The following is a 19,366-nucleotide window of genomic DNA, read 5'->3' as shown; positions in this document are numbered from 1 at the left end:
AAAACACTTAAATATGTACAATAAATAAACAAAAAAGTCATTTTGAAACAAAAGCAAATACTTCAGCAGCAAAGTGTAAGCTAAAACAAAAATAATGACATTAGACTCTGCACAGTTCACCTTTATTATTTATTTATTTTTCATATAAACATTGTAAACAAATTTAAAAAATCAAATAATTAAGGAATAATTATATATTCCGATATTCCTGCTACAGTTCAACACTTCTGTAGGTCTGTACTTGAACAGCACACTAAAAGGTAAGCCAAAGAAACACACTGGCAGCCATTTGTTTTCAAGGGATGTATTCATTATTATTATTATTATTATTATTATTATTATTATTATTATTATTATTATTATTATTATTATTATTATTATTATTTATTTTATTTATTTTTTATTAATGAAGGAAGAAGTGGCAGACAGCGGTGATTTTGATTCATATACTCTCAGAAACTCAAAATAAAATTGTGTAATGATATCCCTTGGATCTACAGGGTTTGATTTGTGAGTCATTTAAACAATAATGTGTCTGAGATATTTGCAGTTTAGTGAAAATGTTCATGTTTAAGGGATGAGTATCTAAACCAAAGCTACTTAAAGCTTGGAATCAGTTTACCAGATCATTAAGAATGATGTTGCTTTGAATCATTCAAGTTTGTTATTACCTTTTTTAATAGATTCATTTACTTTATGTAGGCTATGTCTATTGTTGAGATTGAAACTATGTGCTTCCCCCCCAACACTGCAAGGGGCAGTAGTGTACCGGAAACGGAATCATCCGGGTACTTGCGAAATTGCGCTTGTCCAACGTTTACGTATCTTTCGACGTAGAGCCCTGGCGGTTTAGTGGAAAGACAAACGTATATCCGGCGTACTGCTGTCTGTGAATTCCACTGAGCTGCGTTCATCGTGTGGCCGCCGTCGTGCTTTATGAAGACAAATCAACACAACAGTGAATCAGAAAAAAAGACAATACAACTTTGAAAGTGGAATAATGTGGTAGCTGATTGTGTGTGGAACACGGCTGTTTTCAACGTTAAGAAATCACACGGGGAGTGAAGGTAGCAAGGTGCGTGGTGTTGTGAGCATTTTCGTTTTTGTTACTTAACATGGTATGCTAGCTTTGGCTAGCTTTGGCTAGCTTACCGCTTCATCAACGCATGGCCAGATAAAGTGCCAACGTCGACTTAATTTCTTGGTAACTTGGTGTGTACTGTATTGTAAATAATAATAATACATTAACTGCATTTTGTATTATAAAGTTTACTGAATGGTCAATGAGTTAAGTTTGCCGTGTTAAAGTTGTGCATAACCGTCCCGTTTGTACCGTACGGGAAGCAACGTTGAGCTAATCGCTAGCTAACTATTGGAATGGAAATGTTAGCATCTTAGCCAAGATAATGTGCAATAGTTATATTTTCTTATGTGCCAAGAGACGACTACCAGTTTGCGTTGAATCAACATGATTAATCGTAATGTTCTCTATAGTAATTTTGTGTGTTTAACGTTAACGAGCCAGATAACTCAGTGCCCTAATGTAAGGTTGCCCATCAATTAAGCTTTAATGTGTAATAATATAAATGCATGTTTTTATATGTAACCTCAGTCCTTGATAACATGCATGCTTAAAACATTTGACGCAGACAATACATTTAGTGTCCATGTTTATTGAAAGTATTTGTTGGTGTTTTTGTTTTTAGTAGTGAGGCGCCATGGCGGCTACCTTCCCCTACAGAGGGGTCCCTGCAGGGATGCCACCAGGTGTACCCCCTCCTATTCCCGTCCCGGACTACATGTCTGAGGAAAAACTGCAGGAGAAAGGTAGGTTACCTTTCAATCAATACAGCACATTCCTGGTGCGGTGTAAAATCGCAATGTTATATCACAAGTGGACATTATTAATTTTGACATTTTGTTTGAAATGTCCTCCAACTCTACAGCAAGAAAATGGCAGCACTTGCAGGCAAAGCGCTACTCAGAAAAGAGAAAGTTTGGCTTTGTGGATGCTCAGAAGGAAGACATGCCACCTGAGCATGTCCGCAAGATCATCAGGGACCATGGAGACATGACCAATAGAAAGTTTCGCCATGACAAGAGGGTGTATCTCGGGTAAAAAATTAATCATAATAAACAGCTAACAAAAAACCCACTAATAACTTCTATTTAGAATTTTAAATGTACATGACTAACATCTTCAGATGTACTCTAGGTAGACTGCAGTGCACATATAGTCTAAATGGATTGTCTTCTTTAGCTCTCTAGCTCATCCTGTATCTTTCTTTTTTGTTAAACAGTGCCCTCAAGTACATGCCCCATGCAGTGCTGAAGCTGCTGGAAAACATGCCTATGCCCTGGGAACAGATCAGAGATGTGCCCGTCCTCTACCACATTACCGGAGCTATTTCCTTTGTGAATGAAATCCCTTGGGTCATTGAGCCAGTCTACATCGCGCAGTGGGGGTAAGCGAGAGTGTGATTCTGTTATGTTTGTAGTGCATGACACGTACATACATGTGCGAGGATTGCAGAAGTGCATTATACGCATTTGTATTCTAAGGATTTTAAATCATTGTTATCCACTTTCCTCCTCAGCACCATGTGGATCATGATGCGGCGTGAAAAGCGTGATCGTCGGCACTTCAAGCGGATGCGATTTCCTCCATTTGATGATGAGGAGCCGCCGCTGGATTACGCCGACAACATCCTTGATGTGGAACCACTGGAGGCCATCCAGATGGAGCTGGACAATGAGGAGGACTCTTCAGTTGCTGAGTGGCTCTATGAGCACCAACCCCTCAAAGACACTGCCAAGTAAGCCTTCACGTCAAATTTGAGTTTTACATATTCGGTTGATGTATAGCTCACAGAATCAAACTAATTCATCTGTGCCTTCTTCAGGTTTGTGAATGGCACCACCTACCGTCGCTGGCAGTTCACACTGCCCATGATGTCCACACTGTATCGCCTGGCCAATCAGCTGCTCACAGACCTGGTGGATTTCAATTACTTTTATCTGTTTGACCTCAAGGCCTTCTTCACTTCCAAGGCCTTGAATATGGCCATCCCCGGGGGACCGAAGTTTGAGCCACTGGTCAGGGACATCAACCTCCAGTAAGGACCTCTTGCCCTTTATTAAATGATAGACCTGCAGAATTCATACTGTTATTGGATTATTGAGCTCAGTTGGCATGACCATCACTTGCACACTCATAAATATAAACACTTTTGTTATACCATTTCTTCATTCTGCTTTTAGAATATGGATGTTTATTGTAATTGTTTGAATGTTAATCCTGTTTAGCCCCAAACAAAACATCAAGTAACAATAGATGCTAGATGATGTGAGCCTTAGCTGATCATTCTGTGTCTCCTGCAGGGATGAAGACTGGAATGAGTTTAATGACATCAACAAGATCATCATCCGACAGCCCATCAGGACAGAGTACAAGATCGCCTTCCCATACCTGTACAACAACTTGCCCCACCATGTCCACCTCACCTGGTAGGAAATGAATGGACAAGTTAATTATTAAAATTGCAGTTCATTGAAAAGTAATTCAAATGAATTGGAGTATTTTTATGTAACTTGTGTTAAATGTCCCTAAATTTGATCTAATATCTTTCACATTGGCTGTAAGGGATGATACTCATGACTTTACTCTCGCAGGTATCATACACCCAACGTGGTGTTTATCAAGACGGAGGATCCAGATCTGCCAGCGTTCTACTTTGATCCGCTGATCAACCCCATTTCACACAGACATTCTGTCAAGGTAAGATTGGGTGATTGTGGCTGATCTTTGACAGCTGTTAAAAAGTTAACTGTAATTCCCTCACAGCAAATCACACAGCCCTCTTACAAAGGCGCACTTGCATTGGTCTGCTTGCCTGTGCGTAAGAAATAGAGGAATATTGAAATGAATGGTGAATTTTATTTATGACTGGCTGCAGCTGCAGTTGGCCCTTCATCATTCAGATATTGCGTCGAACTATTTAACATTCAGAGTTCAAACTGATGTGGGGAAAAACTCCAGCAGAAATGATTAGGATCTCTTTTCTCTACATTTAGCTGTTCTATTAACAACTACGTTTTCTTTTTAACTCACTCTTAAATTCTTGGTATAAATTCCTGCACCTGTAGAGCCAGGAGCCTCTTCCTGATGACGATGAGGAGTTTGAGCTTCCAGAGTATGTGGAACCCCTCCTCAAGGAGACCCCGCTCTACACCGACAACACAGCCAATGGCATCGCTCTGCTGTGGGCACCGAGACCCTTCAACCTCAGATCTGGCCGCACAAGGCGTGCCATTGATATCCCCCTGATCAAGAACTGGTGAACAAACTACCAACATGTTGAATTAAGAACAAATGTGTCATAATATACTGATTGTAATCAGATGGGTTGGTTTTGTGGGAAATGTAATTTTGTGTATCTCATTCAGATGTAAAGAAATGATATTTGAGAAATTCTAAATGGTCGGTGTTAAATTATTCTGCAGGTATCGAGAGCACTGCCCTGCAGGACAGCCAGTAAAAGTGCGTGTCTCCTACCAGAAACTGCTCAAGTACTATGTGCTCAATGCACTCAAACACAGACCACCCAAAGCCCAGAAGAAGAGGTGAGCATCCTTGGACACTTTATTTTGATTTCCTGTCTTTCTAATTGAAGCTTTTTTGTCTTTTTTTTAAAATGAGTTTTTTTCTATTAAGATTTCCCATCTGTTCTCTTTCAGGTATCTGTTCCGCTCCTTCAAGGCCACCAAGTTCTTTCAGTCCACCAAGCTGGACTGGGTGGAAGTGGGTCTGCAGGTTTGCCGTCAGGGCTACAACATGCTCAATCTGCTTATCCACCGTAAGAACCTCAACTACCTGCATCTCGACTACAACTTTAACTTGAAGCCTGTCAAGACACTGACCACAAAGGTACAATCTCCAGTGCAGATCCACCTGTTGACTTTTTATAGCGTGCCTATATGAACAATAAGTTGCAGGTTAAATGTTGCTCTGAACTAACAATATTCTCATTATCCCGTTTTGTTGGAAGCTTGACGCACAAAAATACTTAATCAGAATCTCCAAATTTAATTAATCCACATTTTCTGCAAGTGTTCCAGTGTTGACCTACAGCTGTGTTCTTGTTTCTGTCCCCCAGGAAAGAAAGAAGTCCCGATTCGGAAATGCCTTTCACTTGTGCAGAGAAGTGCTGCGTCTCAGCAAGCTGGTGGTGGACAGCCACGTGCAGTACAGACTGGGAAATGTTGATGCCTTCCAGGTGAGTTCAGCAACACATTTTGCGCATCACATTTGTATCTGAGCACTAGTTACGTTGCATTCTTCCTTTTTCCTTCTGGAAGTATAATTTTTATCAACCTTACTGACTGGAAAAATAAAGCCACAGAACATCCGAGTCTTGTCTCTTGCTGTTAAAGTGAAAGGGCTATTCTGCAGGGCAAAGGTGCTAACACATTTAACTACTTGCCATTTAAAACGCAAGGATTCTTATTTTTGTGACATTACATGGTTTTGAGGAGTCACTTCTGTTAGTTTTGTCCTCTGCTGGTCTTCAGATGTTTTGATTTCAGTGGTGGTGGTGATTTTAATATTTGTTGTAAATGTCTTTTACTGTCATTTCTCATTTGCCTAATCCCAGATTTTCCCCTCTGTATTGTAGTTGTCTGATGGGCTGCAGTACATCTTCGCCCATGTGGGTCAGCTGACAGGCATGTACCGCTACAAGTACAAGCTGATGAGACAAATCCGAATGTGCAAAGATCTGAAGCATCTCATCTACTACCGGTTCAACACTGTAAGTAAACACTCCGTGTAATTGATCAGCTAACTGTTTTTCTTTTGCGATTATTATGTTTGGTGTCCATAGAAAGCATTTCCCCCAAACTACAAGAAAAAGGTTTTGGCTCCGCACATCTAGTTTGAATTCATTATGATTTTCGGTGTTTTTCCTTTTTAAATTAGGGTCCTGTGGGCAAGGGTCCAGGCTGTGGTTTCTGGGCTCCCGGCTGGAGAGTGTGGCTGTTCTTCATGAGGGGGATCACGCCGCTGTTGGAGAGGTGGCTGGGCAATCTGCTTGCCAGGCAGTTTGAAGGTATGCATATACACAGCCTCATGTTTTTGGGGTGGCTGCTATAATTTCATAGTATAATGCACAAAAATCTGCGCCTGCAGGAAATAACGAACCATTTAAGCAACTTGTTTTTGATTGCTCCAACAGGACGTCACTCCAAGGGAGTAGCCAAGACAGTGACCAAACAGCGTGTGGAGTCTCACTTTGACCTGGAGTTGCGTGCCGCCGTGATGCATGACATCTTGGACATGATGCCTGAGGGCATCAAACAGAACAAGGCCAGAACCATCCTGCAGCACCTCAGTGAGTCCTGGAGGTGCTGGAAAGCCAACATTCCTTGGAAGGTAAGTGCATGACAGATCACGTCCACTGTGATTGAGTACGATATGGGAGAGGGGATGGTTTGTTTAAAGACTGCTGGAGTCAGTTCAAGGGCTTCAAGTGTAATGTTGCTCAGACTGCTTAAGCTTTGAGCACTTGAAGTTGTATTTTCCACCCTGGCATATGTATAAGTTGTGGTAACAAATGTTGATGTGCAACATTTTCCTTCATTTAAGTTTTAAATTGAGCCAGCGTGAACAAAATATGGATTATTCCATTGTTACAGGTGCCAGGCCTGCCCACTCCCATTGAGAACATGATCCTGCGCTACGTGAAGGCGAAAGCTGATTGGTGGACCAACACGGCCCACTACAACCGTGAGCGTATCCGCCGTGGAGCCACTGTGGACAAGACGGTGTGCAAGAAGAACCTGGGGAGACTGACCCGTCTGTACCTGAAGGCTGAGCAGGAGAGGCAGCACAACTACCTGAAGGTAACATGCAGGAAAAGAGTCCTCAAGAAGGAAATATTGAAACGGCCTTTCTATTGAATAAGAAGCTGTATTTGTGTTGTTTTTTGTTTTCTATCTGTATTTATAAACTGTTGCATTGAAAAGTTATATTTCAGTGACCTTTTAAAGTAATTGCCAACATCTGTATTTACTATTAACAACCTAATAAGTGTGCTAGATTGTCAAAGTTTCTAATGAAGTCCTCTTACAAAGGCGCACTTGCATTGGTCTGCTTGCCTGTGCGTAAGAACTAGAGGAATATTAAAATGAATGGTGTTTCTTTTATCACTGGCTGCAGCTGTAGTTGGCTCCTCACCATTCAGATATTGCTTCTTATTAGACTGTATGGTCTAAACTTTTACATTTTTCTTTACATTAAGCTGTTCTAATTGTGCACATCTGTATCTGCTAATAACAACTCAACACATGAACACTAAAGCCCAGGGTGCTTCACATTTTGCCATATATTAATGAAGTGTATATGTTCTGCCTACAGGATGGCCCCTACATCACAGCTGAAGAGGCGGTAGCCATTTATACCACCACTGTTCACTGGCTGGAGAGTCGGAGGTTCTCGCCCATCCCTTTCCCTCCACTGTCCTACAAACATGACACCAAGCTGCTCATCCTGGCCTTGGAGAGGCTCAAGGAGGCATACAGGTAAACACAGTTTCAACATGAACAACTTTACCTGCTATTGCCAGAATATTGCTTTCTACATAATTAGTTTGTGTCTCTGTGCCGCAGTGTGAAGTCTCGTCTGAACCAGAGTCAGAGGGAGGAGCTCGGTCTGATTGAACAGGCTTACGACAATCCTCACGAGGCCTTGTCCAGGATCAAACGTCACCTGCTCACCCAGAGAGCCTTCAAAGAGGTCAGCACTAAGACGTGCAGATACTTATAGTTAACAGGTGAAGTTTCAAACATCATGTTGAAGGACAAAGCATTGGTCGAAAACATACGACCCAAATCATAATGATTTTGGGTCATTATTGAGATCGTGATTATTTAACAGGATTACTCATTGACTTTGGAAACATCATACATTTATTTAAATGTCTTTTCTTACACTGGATTTTCTTGAACTTTATTATAATTCAACTAAGACCACTTTGTAATTGAATTTCAGATGATTAAACGTATTAGTCGTAGTGGTGCAGACACCACTGTAACTAATTTGGCTGAACTAAACATGCCACAGCCTGTCTGAGAGTAAGTTTCGGCTTTTGATCCAAAGTGCGCTGGATTTATAACGCAAGACAAAACGAGAGCGTCATTGTGAAACGGAATGCGACACAATCACTTTATCTCGATTCGACACTCGTTTAGTTTAATCGCCCTAGTTGAAAATATGTTTCTCTTTTATATTCCAGTGGTCAATTTACAAACTCATGGAGAGAAACCTCTTTACTTATCAGAGACCAATGAACAGCTGTGTCAAGTATTGATGTCGACAGCATATTTTTACCCATCATATTCAATTCCTCTCAGTCTCAGAATTGCTTCTTCTTTTGCAGGTGGGTATCGAGTTCATGGACCTGTACAGTCACCTGGTGCCTGTGTATGATGTCGAGCCCCTGGAGAAGATCACCGATGCCTACCTTGACCAGTACCTGTGGTACGAGGCAGACAAGAGGCGTCTTTTCCCACCATGGATCAAACCTGCTGACACTGAACCGCCACCCCTGCTGGTCTACAAGTGGTGCCAAGGTCAGAACCCGTATATAAAAGGGTTTACTGTGTGAAAGTTTAATCATATTTCGTTATTTAGGTGGAATTAAACTTTTGTTGATAACCTGCATCTTCTCTGATAACTCATGTTATGTTAGCAGGACCAAAAGTCAAACGCTATCTGAAGGCTTTCTGTTAATTCTCCTCAGGCATCAACAACTTGCAGGACGTGTGGGAGACTACGGAGGGAGAGTGCAACGTGATGCTGGAGTCCCGCTACGAGAAGATGTATGAGAAGATTGATCTGACCCTGCTCAACAGGCTGTTGCGTCTCATTGTTGACCACAACATCGCTGATTACATGACAGCCAAGAACAACGTGGTCATCAACTACAAGGTAAATGCACTCATTCAATCCTGGATCATCGAACTCGAGTAACTGTTTAAGAACTTACTGATATAGTTCCGTTTTTACTGGTGTTTGATCTAAATGTTTTCCTCTTTTTCTCTCGTCTGTCTAGGATATGAACCACACAAACTCCTATGGCATCATCAGAGGGCTGCAGTTTGCCTCATTCATCGTACAATACTACGGCCTGGTGATGGACCTGCTGGTGCTGGGTCTGCACCGTGCCAGTGAGATGGCCGGCCCACCTCAGATGCCCAATGACTTCCTCAGTTTCCAAGACACACCCACAGAGAGCGCCCACCCAATCCGACTGTACTGTCGCTACATCGACCGGATCCACATCTTCTTCAGGTGGGATTGAATCACCAAAATGATTAATGATCTTAACATGTATATAACTTCTTATAATCCAAATGTCTTCCGTCTTTGCTGCCAAACGATACACATTTCAGAAAAATGAGTCTTTTGTTGATAGATTGTTAGTCATGTGGCTTTTTCATCTGTCCACCAGGTTCTCTGCTGACGAGGCTAGAGATCTGATTCAGAGGTACCTGACGGAGCATCCAGACCCCAACAATGAGAACATTGTGGGATATAACAATAAGAAGTGCTGGCCCCGCGATGCCCGCATGAGACTGATGAAGCACGATGTCAACCTGTGAGTTCCACCTCCCGAGATTGATGTTGAACATTGTACTTATTTTACCAGATCTGGAGACAAATGGCCATTACTTAATTATTATTATTATTTTTCTTCCCAGGGGACGTGCCGTTTTCTGGGACATCAAGAACCGCCTGCCCAGATCAGTGACCACTGTGCAGTGGGAGAACAGCTTTGTTTCGGTCTACAGCAAAGACAACCCCAACCTGCTCTTCAACATGTGTGGCTTTGAGTGCCGTATCTTGCCAAAGTGCCGTACCAGCTATGAGGAGTTTACTCACAAGGATGGTGTGTGGAACTTGCAAAACGAGGTGAGGAATTGATGCCCGACAAAAGGAACTGTTTTGCTAACGACTTTTGACAGTTTGAGACAACTGTGGTGTAACTAAGATGTGCAGTATGTCATTACTAGGGGTCCATCGATTAATGAACAAGCCAATGTCATTGAGTCAAAGTGAAAACATTGATACATATGAAGTCACCATTTCTGTCCAATTGCACACATCCTTCTGACAGCCCAGTAATATCTGTCAGATCATATTTTATTTGTGAGTTGATATCAATGTAACTGTTAAATGGGCGTATATCGTCTCACATTGATCACAATCCCCTGAATCGAATCGAAAACTTATTTTTGCAGACAAATATCTTATCGTTTTCCAAAGAATCTCTTTTTTAAATATTTTATTGTGATGAAACTAGTGATTTACACCTAGTCATTACTGTGCTAACATTTGCATTTTGTGTGTGTAGGTGACCAAAGAGAGGACCGCACAGTGTTTCTTGCGTGTGGATGATGAATCGATGCAGCGCTTCCACAACAGAGTGCGTCAGATCCTGATGGCCTCTGGATCCACCACATTCACCAAGGTCAGCTGACTATCCTCCCCAAAAAAAACTACAGTTATGCATGTAATATTTAGAAAGGTTATGGTATCAATGTTTCATTGTGTCCTGTCTTTACCTCCAGATTGTGAACAAATGGAACACTGCTCTGATCGGTCTGATGACGTACTTCCGTGAGGCTGTGGTCAACACCCAGGAGCTCCTGGACCTGCTGGTGAAGTGTGAGAACAAGATCCAGACGCGTATCAAGATCGGCCTGAACTCCAAAATGCCTAGTCGCTTCCCTCCCGTAGTCTTCTACACTCCCAAAGAGTTGGGTGGCCTTGGCATGCTGTCCATGGGCCACGTGCTTATTCCACAGTCAGATCTGCGGTAAGTTCTTGTGCAGGCTGCTATTTAATTGAGCTCTTGATAGTAAATTATCTTGTAAATTAATTCCGCAAACCGGGCTTTAATTCTCGTCTTTCTCCACCAGGTGGTCCAAGCAGACAGATGTGGGTATCACCCACTTCAGGTCTGGAATGAGCCACGAAGAAGACCAGCTCATTCCTAACTTGTATCGTTACATTCAGCCGTGGGAGAGCGAGTTCATTGACTCCCAGAGGGTTTGGGCCGAGTACGCCCTCAAAAGGCAGGAGGCCATCGCCCAGAACAGGTACGGCCTCGATCAGATCAGCATGATGATGAACATTTTTTGGTGACATAGGATCTGCCTTTCTGCGCTGATCTAATAGTATTTATTTAAGGAATGTGAGGTTAAACTAGACGAGCTGATAGCAGTGCGTTTTCTCTATTTTTAGGCGTCTGACCCTTGAAGATTTGGAGGACTCGTGGGACAGAGGAATCCCTCGTATCAACACACTTTTCCAGAAGGACAGACACACACTGGCCTATGACAAAGGCTGGAGAGTCAGGACAGATTTCAAACAGTACCAGGTATGATGGAGACACTACTGATATGTAGAAGGGCAACATTGTCTTGGATCAAATGATGTACCAGAGATCAGTTGTTGAGTTTAATTCAGTACAGTAAATGGCATGTTACTTTTGTACGTTTATATACTAAAGTATCATTAACATTTTTGCCTTTGTTTGCAACATGCATGTTTGTATTGACTCTGTCTTGATTGTGTGCAGGTGCTGAAGCAGAATCCCTTCTGGTGGACCCACCAGAGGCACGATGGCAAACTGTGGAACCTGAACAACTACCGCACAGACATGATCCAGGCTCTGGGCGGGGTGGAGGGCATCCTGGAACATACGCTCTTCAAGGGCACCTACTTTCCCACCTGGGAGGGTCTCTTCTGGTAAGAGCACTTTGATACTGAGAACTTATAGTGCGAGAATATAAGATAAATGTTTTAGGGCACAACCAAAGTACACTTGCTGTACTTTGGTTGTGTTTTCCATCTTCCTCCTCAAATGTTAACATTCTTAAAACTGCTTTTTTAAGTTGTAGATGTTTTCATTTGTTCACTAAAAAGCATAAATTGTCTCAATTTCTGAACTTTAGGGAAAAGGCCAGTGGTTTTGAGGAGTCCATGAAATGGAAGAAACTGACCAATGCCCAGAGGTCTGGTCTGAACCAAATTCCCAACCGTCGCTTCACACTTTGGTGGTCACCCACCATCAACAGAGCAAATGTTAGTACAACCAACATTTGTAAACTGGAATCGATTAAATTGTTTAGGTCCCTGTAGTAATAAGTCATGAGTAATGTTGAGAGATGGCTGTCTTGGCTTACATTTTCTCTCCTCTGTCATTTAGGTGTACGTGGGTTTCCAGGTACAACTTGACCTGACGGGAATCTTCATGCACGGCAAGATCCCCACGCTGAAGATCTCCCTCATTCAGATCTTCAGGGCTCACTTGTGGCAGAAGATTCATGAGAGCGTCGTCATGGATCTCTGTCAGGTAGGTTTATTTAGTTTTTCACTGGGCATAACTGCAGAAATGTAGCACGCTGAGGTTTGTTATTAAAATGGATTTTTACTTGCTTTTTCATTGACTCGTTCTTTTGGCAATGATAATAACTTTCTGTTTTTGATTTCAGGTGTTTGATCAGGAGCTGGATGCTCTTGAGATTGAGACGGTGCAGAAGGAGACCATCCACCCCAGGAAGTCCTACAAGATGAACTCATCCTGTGCAGACATCCTCCTCTTTGCTTCATACAAGTGGAACGTCTCCCGGCCATCTCTGCTCGCCGACTCAAAGTACGATTTTTTTTTAATTTTTTTTTTTACTTTATTTACATGACGTGTTGCTTTCAGAAAAATGTCACTGAATATGTTCAAGTTACACTAGGTGCTCTGAAGACATTCATTGGTTTTGTAAACTCATCAAAAAAGCCTTTTTAAAGTTCCTTATCTAGTCTTCTATGAGTTAAAATGTGCCTCTCTTCCTACAGGGACGTGATGGACAGCACCACCACACAAAAGTACTGGATCGACATCCAGTTGCGCTGGGGTGACTATGACTCTCATGACATCGAGCGCTACGCCAGGGCCAAGTTCCTGGACTACACCACGGACAACATGAGCATCTACCCCTCCCCCACCGGGGTGCTCATTGCTATCGACCTGGCTTACAATCTCCACAGGTTAGTTACAAACATGGATACATGACCAGTATGATGGTAGATATGAGGTGATTGATGTTAAAGGGAAACATAAATGTAGTGTGCCACATAATTATTTTTGCTGGGGTTTGTGTGTGATCTAACAAAGTAACATAGTTATCTTGGCTATTTGTAAAGTGACCCCCCCCCAGTGTAATACAGGTGTGTAAAAGAAAAATGTCATGCAAATGTTTGACAGCATCGCCTGGATTTTGGCATCCACTTGCATATGTCAACAAGTATGTTCTGCAGCAGCCTTGGAAGTCTTCACACTAGCTTCCTAACTTGTTTTACATCAATGTAATAGAAAGTGACCTGAAATGGTGGCGTTTTTTGGAATTGCTCTGACCTGCCTGAAGAGTTTTTTTTCTCTGGGCATCAACAGGAAATAAACTATCTCAAGTTAGTATTTAACTCAGTATGTCATTTGTATCTCCTCCTTAGTGCCTATGGTAACTGGTTCCCTGGAAGCAAGCCTCTGATCCAGCAGGCCATGGCAAAGATCATGAAGGCCAACCCTGCCCTGTACGTGCTCAGGGAGCGCATCCGCAAAGGTCTGCAGCTGTACTCCTCCGAGCCCACTGAGCCCTACCTGTCCTCACAGAACTACGGTGAACTCTTCTCCAACCAGATCATCTGGTTTGTAGACGACACCAACGTGTACCGAGTCACCATCCACAAGGTGAGGACCGACCGTCCGACCGTTTCTTTCTCCTAAATTGTAATGCAATAAAGAACTGAACTGTGTTTGTTTTGTAATGACTGTTTCCTAATGTTGTAAATAAAGTGTGTGAATATGTTGCATTTTTATAGGAATATAAAACAATTATCCTTTTGTATTTAGTCGCATGTATTCTCCATCTATTTCAACAGACCTTTGAGGGTAACTTGACCACAAAGCCCATCAATGGAGCTATTTTCATCTTCAACCCCAGGACTGGTCAGCTCTTCCTCAAGATCATTCACACATCTGTGTGGGCCGGACAGAAGCGTCTGGGACAGGTACGGCCCTGCTGCATCACTCCTCGCTTTTTGTATTGATTTATGCTGATTCCTATTGTGTTAAGTGATTTTTGAATCCACAGTTTAATTTGTAGTACACTATTATTTTTTATTATATGTTCATACCCCCCATGTACACACAACTTTTTATTGATTTCAACATTTAGAAACGTATAAAGCTCACAGATAAACATGCAAACAAACATAAAATCTAAATAATACAGAAAACTCGTGGCAGTTCAAATTTTGTAGTCTATCCAGTCACTCGGTTTCGATCAACTAAATCGGTTGTCCTTTCAGTAGTCATTGCTGTTTTGAGTCCTGAATATTTTAAATATATACATATATTCTTGTTTTATCTCTGCAGCTGGCCAAATGGAAGACGGCTGAAGAAGTGGCTGCCCTGATTCGCTCCCTCCCCGTGGAAGAGCAGCCGAAACAGATCATTGTAACCAGGAAGGGCATGTTGGACCCTCTGGAGGTAATAACTGCTTTAAAAATGAAACGCCTGCATAATCTCAGTTAATTTCCTGAACGTTGGATACATATTTAAATGCATTTCCAGATCTAATGCCATTGTTCTCTCTATGCAGGTCCACTTGCTCGATTTCCCCAACATCGTGATCAAAGGCTCTGAGTTGCAGCTGCCCTTCCAGGCCTGTCTGAAGGTGGAGAAGTTTGGAGACCTGATCCTGAAGGCTACAGAGCCTCAGATGGTGCTTTTCAACCTCTATGACGACTGGCTCAAGACCATCTCGTCTTACACAGTAAGTTTCACTCTATCCCACGAGAACACAAGTCTCTCGCACGATTTTATGCTACATGTTTGCTTCCACAGGGAAATTATAACATTATACCCTGCTGTTAAAAACCAAACTCATTGGGGTGCATTTATTTTTGGTGACATCAATTTATACCCTGTGTAAATAGTTTGTGCTTGGTGGTCTGCTCCATCTCTAGGCCTTCTCCCGACTCATCCTGATCCTCAGAGCGCTGCACGTCAACAACGACCGCGCCAAGGTGATCCTGAAACCTGACAAGACAACCATCACCGAGCCTCATCACATCTGGCCCACGCTCACTGACGAGGAATGGATCAAGGTGGAAGTGCAACTCAAAGATCTCATTCTGGCAGATTATGGCAAAAAGAACAAGTGAGTATTTGTTTGTGGTATAAATATTTGCCTGAAATAAATACAATGTTGATTTTTGGGATGCAAGTGTTCAGTTGTGGAACAGAATACAGCCAGACTTGTGGTTAGAAGTTAACTCTTGCCTTGTCTTTATCCAGTGTGAACGTGGCCTCACTGACGCAGTCCGAGATCCGTGACATCATCCTGGGTATGGAGATCTCCGCTCCGTCACAGCAGCGTCAGCAGATTGCTGAGATTGAGAAGCAGACTAAAGAGCAGTCGCAGCTCACAGCCACGCAGACCCGAACGGTCAACAAGCACGGGGACGAGATCATCACCTCCACCACCTCCAACTATGAGACTCAGACCTTCTCCTCTAAGACTGAGTGGAGAGTCAGGTAAGCAGAGAGTTTGTTTGAATTTGATTTGAGGCATTTCTTCACTCAGGAGGGAGTTTATGATTCATAAATAGAAATCACATCAGGGCTGTACCTACTCTCGTTTGGTTTTTATGTTCAAAGCTTCTGTTGGGGGTTTTGAACGTCTTGTAATAGTTTATGACGGCCTCACCTTACAAAACATAAACGGGTAGATGTTGCGTTATTGTCGGGTTAAATGTAATTTATGTTTTTGTATTGCACTGAGAACGCTCGTTAATACAGAAGCGTGCATAATGCATTCTGACTTTCGGACTTCACAATGCTCTGAAAGTAATTGGAAATGCTTGGATCACACAACTCTGAAACAATCCTACGACTGGCATCTAATTCTACAAAAAATGTATAATACTTATAATATTAATGTAGCATCATCTTTGTCAAGAAGTCTCATTTGAATGTTGATTTTAAAATCCCAATGTCAACATTATAAATGAAGCTTTGAGCTATTAGGTACAGTGCAAAATAATATCAAAGCCAATGGGTAACTACGCAGTCCTAACTTTGTTTCCATCTCAGTTGGCTTTAATGTTCCTTGTTCTTCACCTGTCAGGGCCATATCTGCTGCCAACCTCCACCTCCGAACCAACCACATCTACGTGTCATCTGACGACATAAAGGAAACGGGCTACACTTACATCCTGCCCAAGAATGTCCTCAAGAAGTTCATCTGCATCTCAGATCTGCGAGCACAGGTGTGTAGGGGAGACATAGTACTGCACTTTGTAGACAAACTGTTTCCTTTGATTATATTGATGCATACCTCAACATCACTTCCTGACATGTCCCTCATCACATCTGTGCAAAGCAAAGAAGCCAACTGTAGATTCTGATGGTGCACTGTGTTGTTCCAGATTGCAGGCTACCTGTATGGCACCAGTCCACCAGACAACCCCCAGGTGAAGGAGATCCGTTGTATCGTCATGGTGCCACAGTGGGGCACGCACCAGACTGTGCACCTGCCCAACCAGCTGCCTGGTCATGAATACCTTAAAGTAAGACAAATGTGCAGTCTGAGAGAATTTTCCAGCTCATTCTTACCATTTTGTGATGGGTGCTCGCTGCTTTGTCAGCGTTTTAAAGTGTTTGTTTTTTTTGGTGCCAGCAATTTAATTAACTTTCCTTTCTGTAAACAGGAAATGGAGCCCCTTGGCTGGATCCATACCCAGCCTAATGAGTCGCCGCAGCTGTCCCCACAGGACGTCACCACACATGCCAAGGTCATGGCCGACAACCCTTCTTGGGACGGAGAGAAGACCATCATCATCACTTGCAGGTACGTTTCATTACTTATTGTAAGCACTTGTCACTCGCAAGTAAACAGTCAGGTTGTTCTTATAAAAGGGTATAATGTTGACACAATTACTGCCACCAGTCATTTTAAGTTTGTAAATCACTTTGCAAAGGCACTGACATTAAATTCATGCATCCTAGAAGATGAAGTTCAGTAGGTTTGAACGGTCAGGCTCAAATCTTTATCAAATGGAGAAGTCCCAGTTCACCTCCTGCCCTGCCGTGGTGCCCTTGAGCAAGGCATCATGACTCCCATTGTTCCCCGGGCGCTGTACATTAGCTGCTCCTAGTACTAGACTCCTGGTACTAGGATGGGTTAAAAGCAGAGAACACATTTCACTGTGTGACCATTAAAAAGAGGGTTTCATCCCTCTGATTCTATAAAAGCGTCTGTAAGAGATGTTACAGTGGAACATTTATTCTGGAATTTGTTTTAAACCATTTTTAACTGCATTGTAAAGTGATGTTTGTTAAATTAATTTTACCTCCTGTTTTCAGCTTCACCCCGGGCTCGTGCACGCTTACAGCCTACAAGCTGACACCCAGTGGCTACGAGTGGGGTCGGCAGAACACCGATAAGGGCAACAACCCTAAAGGCTACCTGCCCTCCCACTATGAAAGAGTGCAGATGCTGCTCTCTGACCGCTTCCTTGGCTTCTTCATGGTGCCGGGCCAGGTCTCCTGGAACTACAACTTCATGGGTCAGTACCACCTAGTTTTAAATTGTATTAGAGGAGCTTATATTTTATACTTTTATGAGATTAACATTTTTTTTCTATTTTTAAAAGTTGAGCTAAATAATAATAATAAGCTTTATTTGTATAGCACCTTTCATTCAAGAATTGCAGCCCAAAGTGCTTCACAGCAAAAACGTAACAATTAGTACAAGGACAGAATAAGAGCATTTCCAGTACAATAATCAGTGTAGCTGTAAATGAGTCTGAAGTACCATTATAGAAATAGCAGAAATGAAATAGCCAGAATTAAAATAGTCTAAAATAGCAGATAAATGATCCATCCTGCCTTAAAACGCAGTTTGCACCCGAGTGGCCACATCTGTCATATCCTTCATACTGCTGCTTGTTATGTTAGGTTTGTCTCCGTCAGCAGGATTATGGAAAAACTAATGTCCTGAGTTTTCATGAAACTAGGTGGAACGGTGTAGCATGGGCTTGATATTACCGATCCGTCCGTGTCGATTTGATTGATTTGACTATGCAAATAACCTTTTCATGTAATAGGATTGGAAGAATAGGTGATTTGAAATAACCATTTCCTTTTGTCTCGCTCCAGGTGTTCGCCATGACCCCAACATGAAGTACGACTTGCAGCTGGCCAACCCCAAGGAGTTCTACCATGAAGTCCACCGGCCCTCGCACTTCCTAAACTTTGCCTCACTGCAGGAGGGTGAGATCTATAACGCAGACCGTGAGGACATGTATGCCTGAGAGCAAACGTCCTGCTCTTCAACACAATTTGTAGATAGCTCTGCCAGCGTCACGTGGAGCCGGTCCGGAACAGCCCTTGTAATATTTCTATTAAACTCATGCAACTGTGATGATTTAGAAATTTTTATGTGAAGGCTTTTGGACCTTTTTAGTAACCTGTTATGTTTTTTCTTTTTTTGATATTTTCTACAAATGTTTTGTTTTGTTCCCCACTCTCTTACCTCCTTTTATTACAGTAACACTTTAAGAAACTGCAGTCTTTTGGTTTTTGTGGCTTGTGATACGTCTAAGCATATGTGTTTAGTTTTCAGTACACAATACTCTGGAGTAATATTTGATAATTAACATTGTTTCAAAAGGGTAAAGACTAATTTCCCCAAAGCCCTTTGAGGAATGAAATTGTAAGTTGCATTTCCATGCCCCTGTTATACTGTACATCCTGTGACATTGAAACTTGGGTTTAAATAAAGATCACCATTTTTTATAAACATTTGTCATGTGATAGTGTAATGTGCTGTTGTTCAAATTGCTTAATAAAAATGTGTGTATCCAGAAGAAAAGTGAAGCACTTATGTTAATTCTGACTGTGGTAGGGGAACTTTTTCTTTTGGCTTGCTTCCCTCTTTGGAGAAGCCAGAGGTCAACACTGCCTACATGAAGCATTCAGCTTGGTTTCATTTAACTGCTCATGCACACTTACCAGATACCACATCTTGAAAATAGCTATAACAAGATTATCTCTTTACTGAAGTCTGGCATAATGTATGTATACTGTAGTGTGGGTGTATTCCCCCCCCCCCCATAACTTTTCATTTATTATGTCATCGACATTTATTGGACGGTTATAGGTCAACATGTCTGACTGCAGATCTGCAGAGGAAATTCAATGTTCACGCTCTGTTGCATGCATCAGTATGCTCGACCTAGCAG

General features: G+C 42.2%; 1 protein-coding gene across 1 annotated transcript; it reads left to right on the top strand.

The window, feature by feature from the left end:
* Positions 1–871: 871 nt before the first annotated feature.
* On the top strand, positions 872–18,988 carry prpf8 (pre-mRNA processing factor 8). The gene is made up of 43 exons (XM_029446353.1): positions 872–1,075; positions 1,707–1,827; positions 1,947–2,115; positions 2,301–2,465; positions 2,598–2,816; positions 2,904–3,116; positions 3,382–3,507; positions 3,673–3,778; positions 4,147–4,337; positions 4,504–4,623; positions 4,738–4,927; positions 5,157–5,276; positions 5,676–5,810; positions 5,978–6,107; positions 6,234–6,430; positions 6,694–6,900; positions 7,415–7,578; positions 7,666–7,792; positions 8,436–8,628; positions 8,799–8,986; positions 9,111–9,349; positions 9,510–9,656; positions 9,760–9,970; positions 10,413–10,529; positions 10,630–10,877; positions 10,981–11,160; positions 11,306–11,441; positions 11,643–11,812; positions 12,019–12,148; positions 12,273–12,419; positions 12,559–12,719; positions 12,914–13,105; positions 13,568–13,805; positions 13,997–14,125; positions 14,493–14,606; positions 14,719–14,892; positions 15,086–15,279; positions 15,417–15,656; positions 16,249–16,390; positions 16,550–16,690; positions 16,832–16,971; positions 17,487–17,689; positions 18,282–18,988. Exons 2-43 carry the CDS (start codon positions 1,719–1,721, stop codon positions 18,434–18,436), a joined length of 7,017 nt encoding a protein of 2,338 aa, XP_029302213.1. The 5' UTR covers positions 872–1,075; positions 1,707–1,718; the 3' UTR covers positions 18,437–18,988.
* The last annotated feature ends 378 nt before the right edge of the window (positions 18,989–19,366 follow it).

Source organism: Cottoperca gobio, chromosome 13 (assembly GCF_900634415.1).
Source record: "Cottoperca gobio chromosome 13, fCotGob3.1, whole genome shotgun sequence".
In the NCBI taxonomy this organism is placed as follows: domain Eukaryota; kingdom Metazoa; phylum Chordata; class Actinopteri; order Perciformes; family Bovichtidae; genus Cottoperca; species Cottoperca gobio.
Note: the sequence above shows the minus strand (reverse complement) of the source record. Positions and strands in the feature narration are given on the sequence as shown.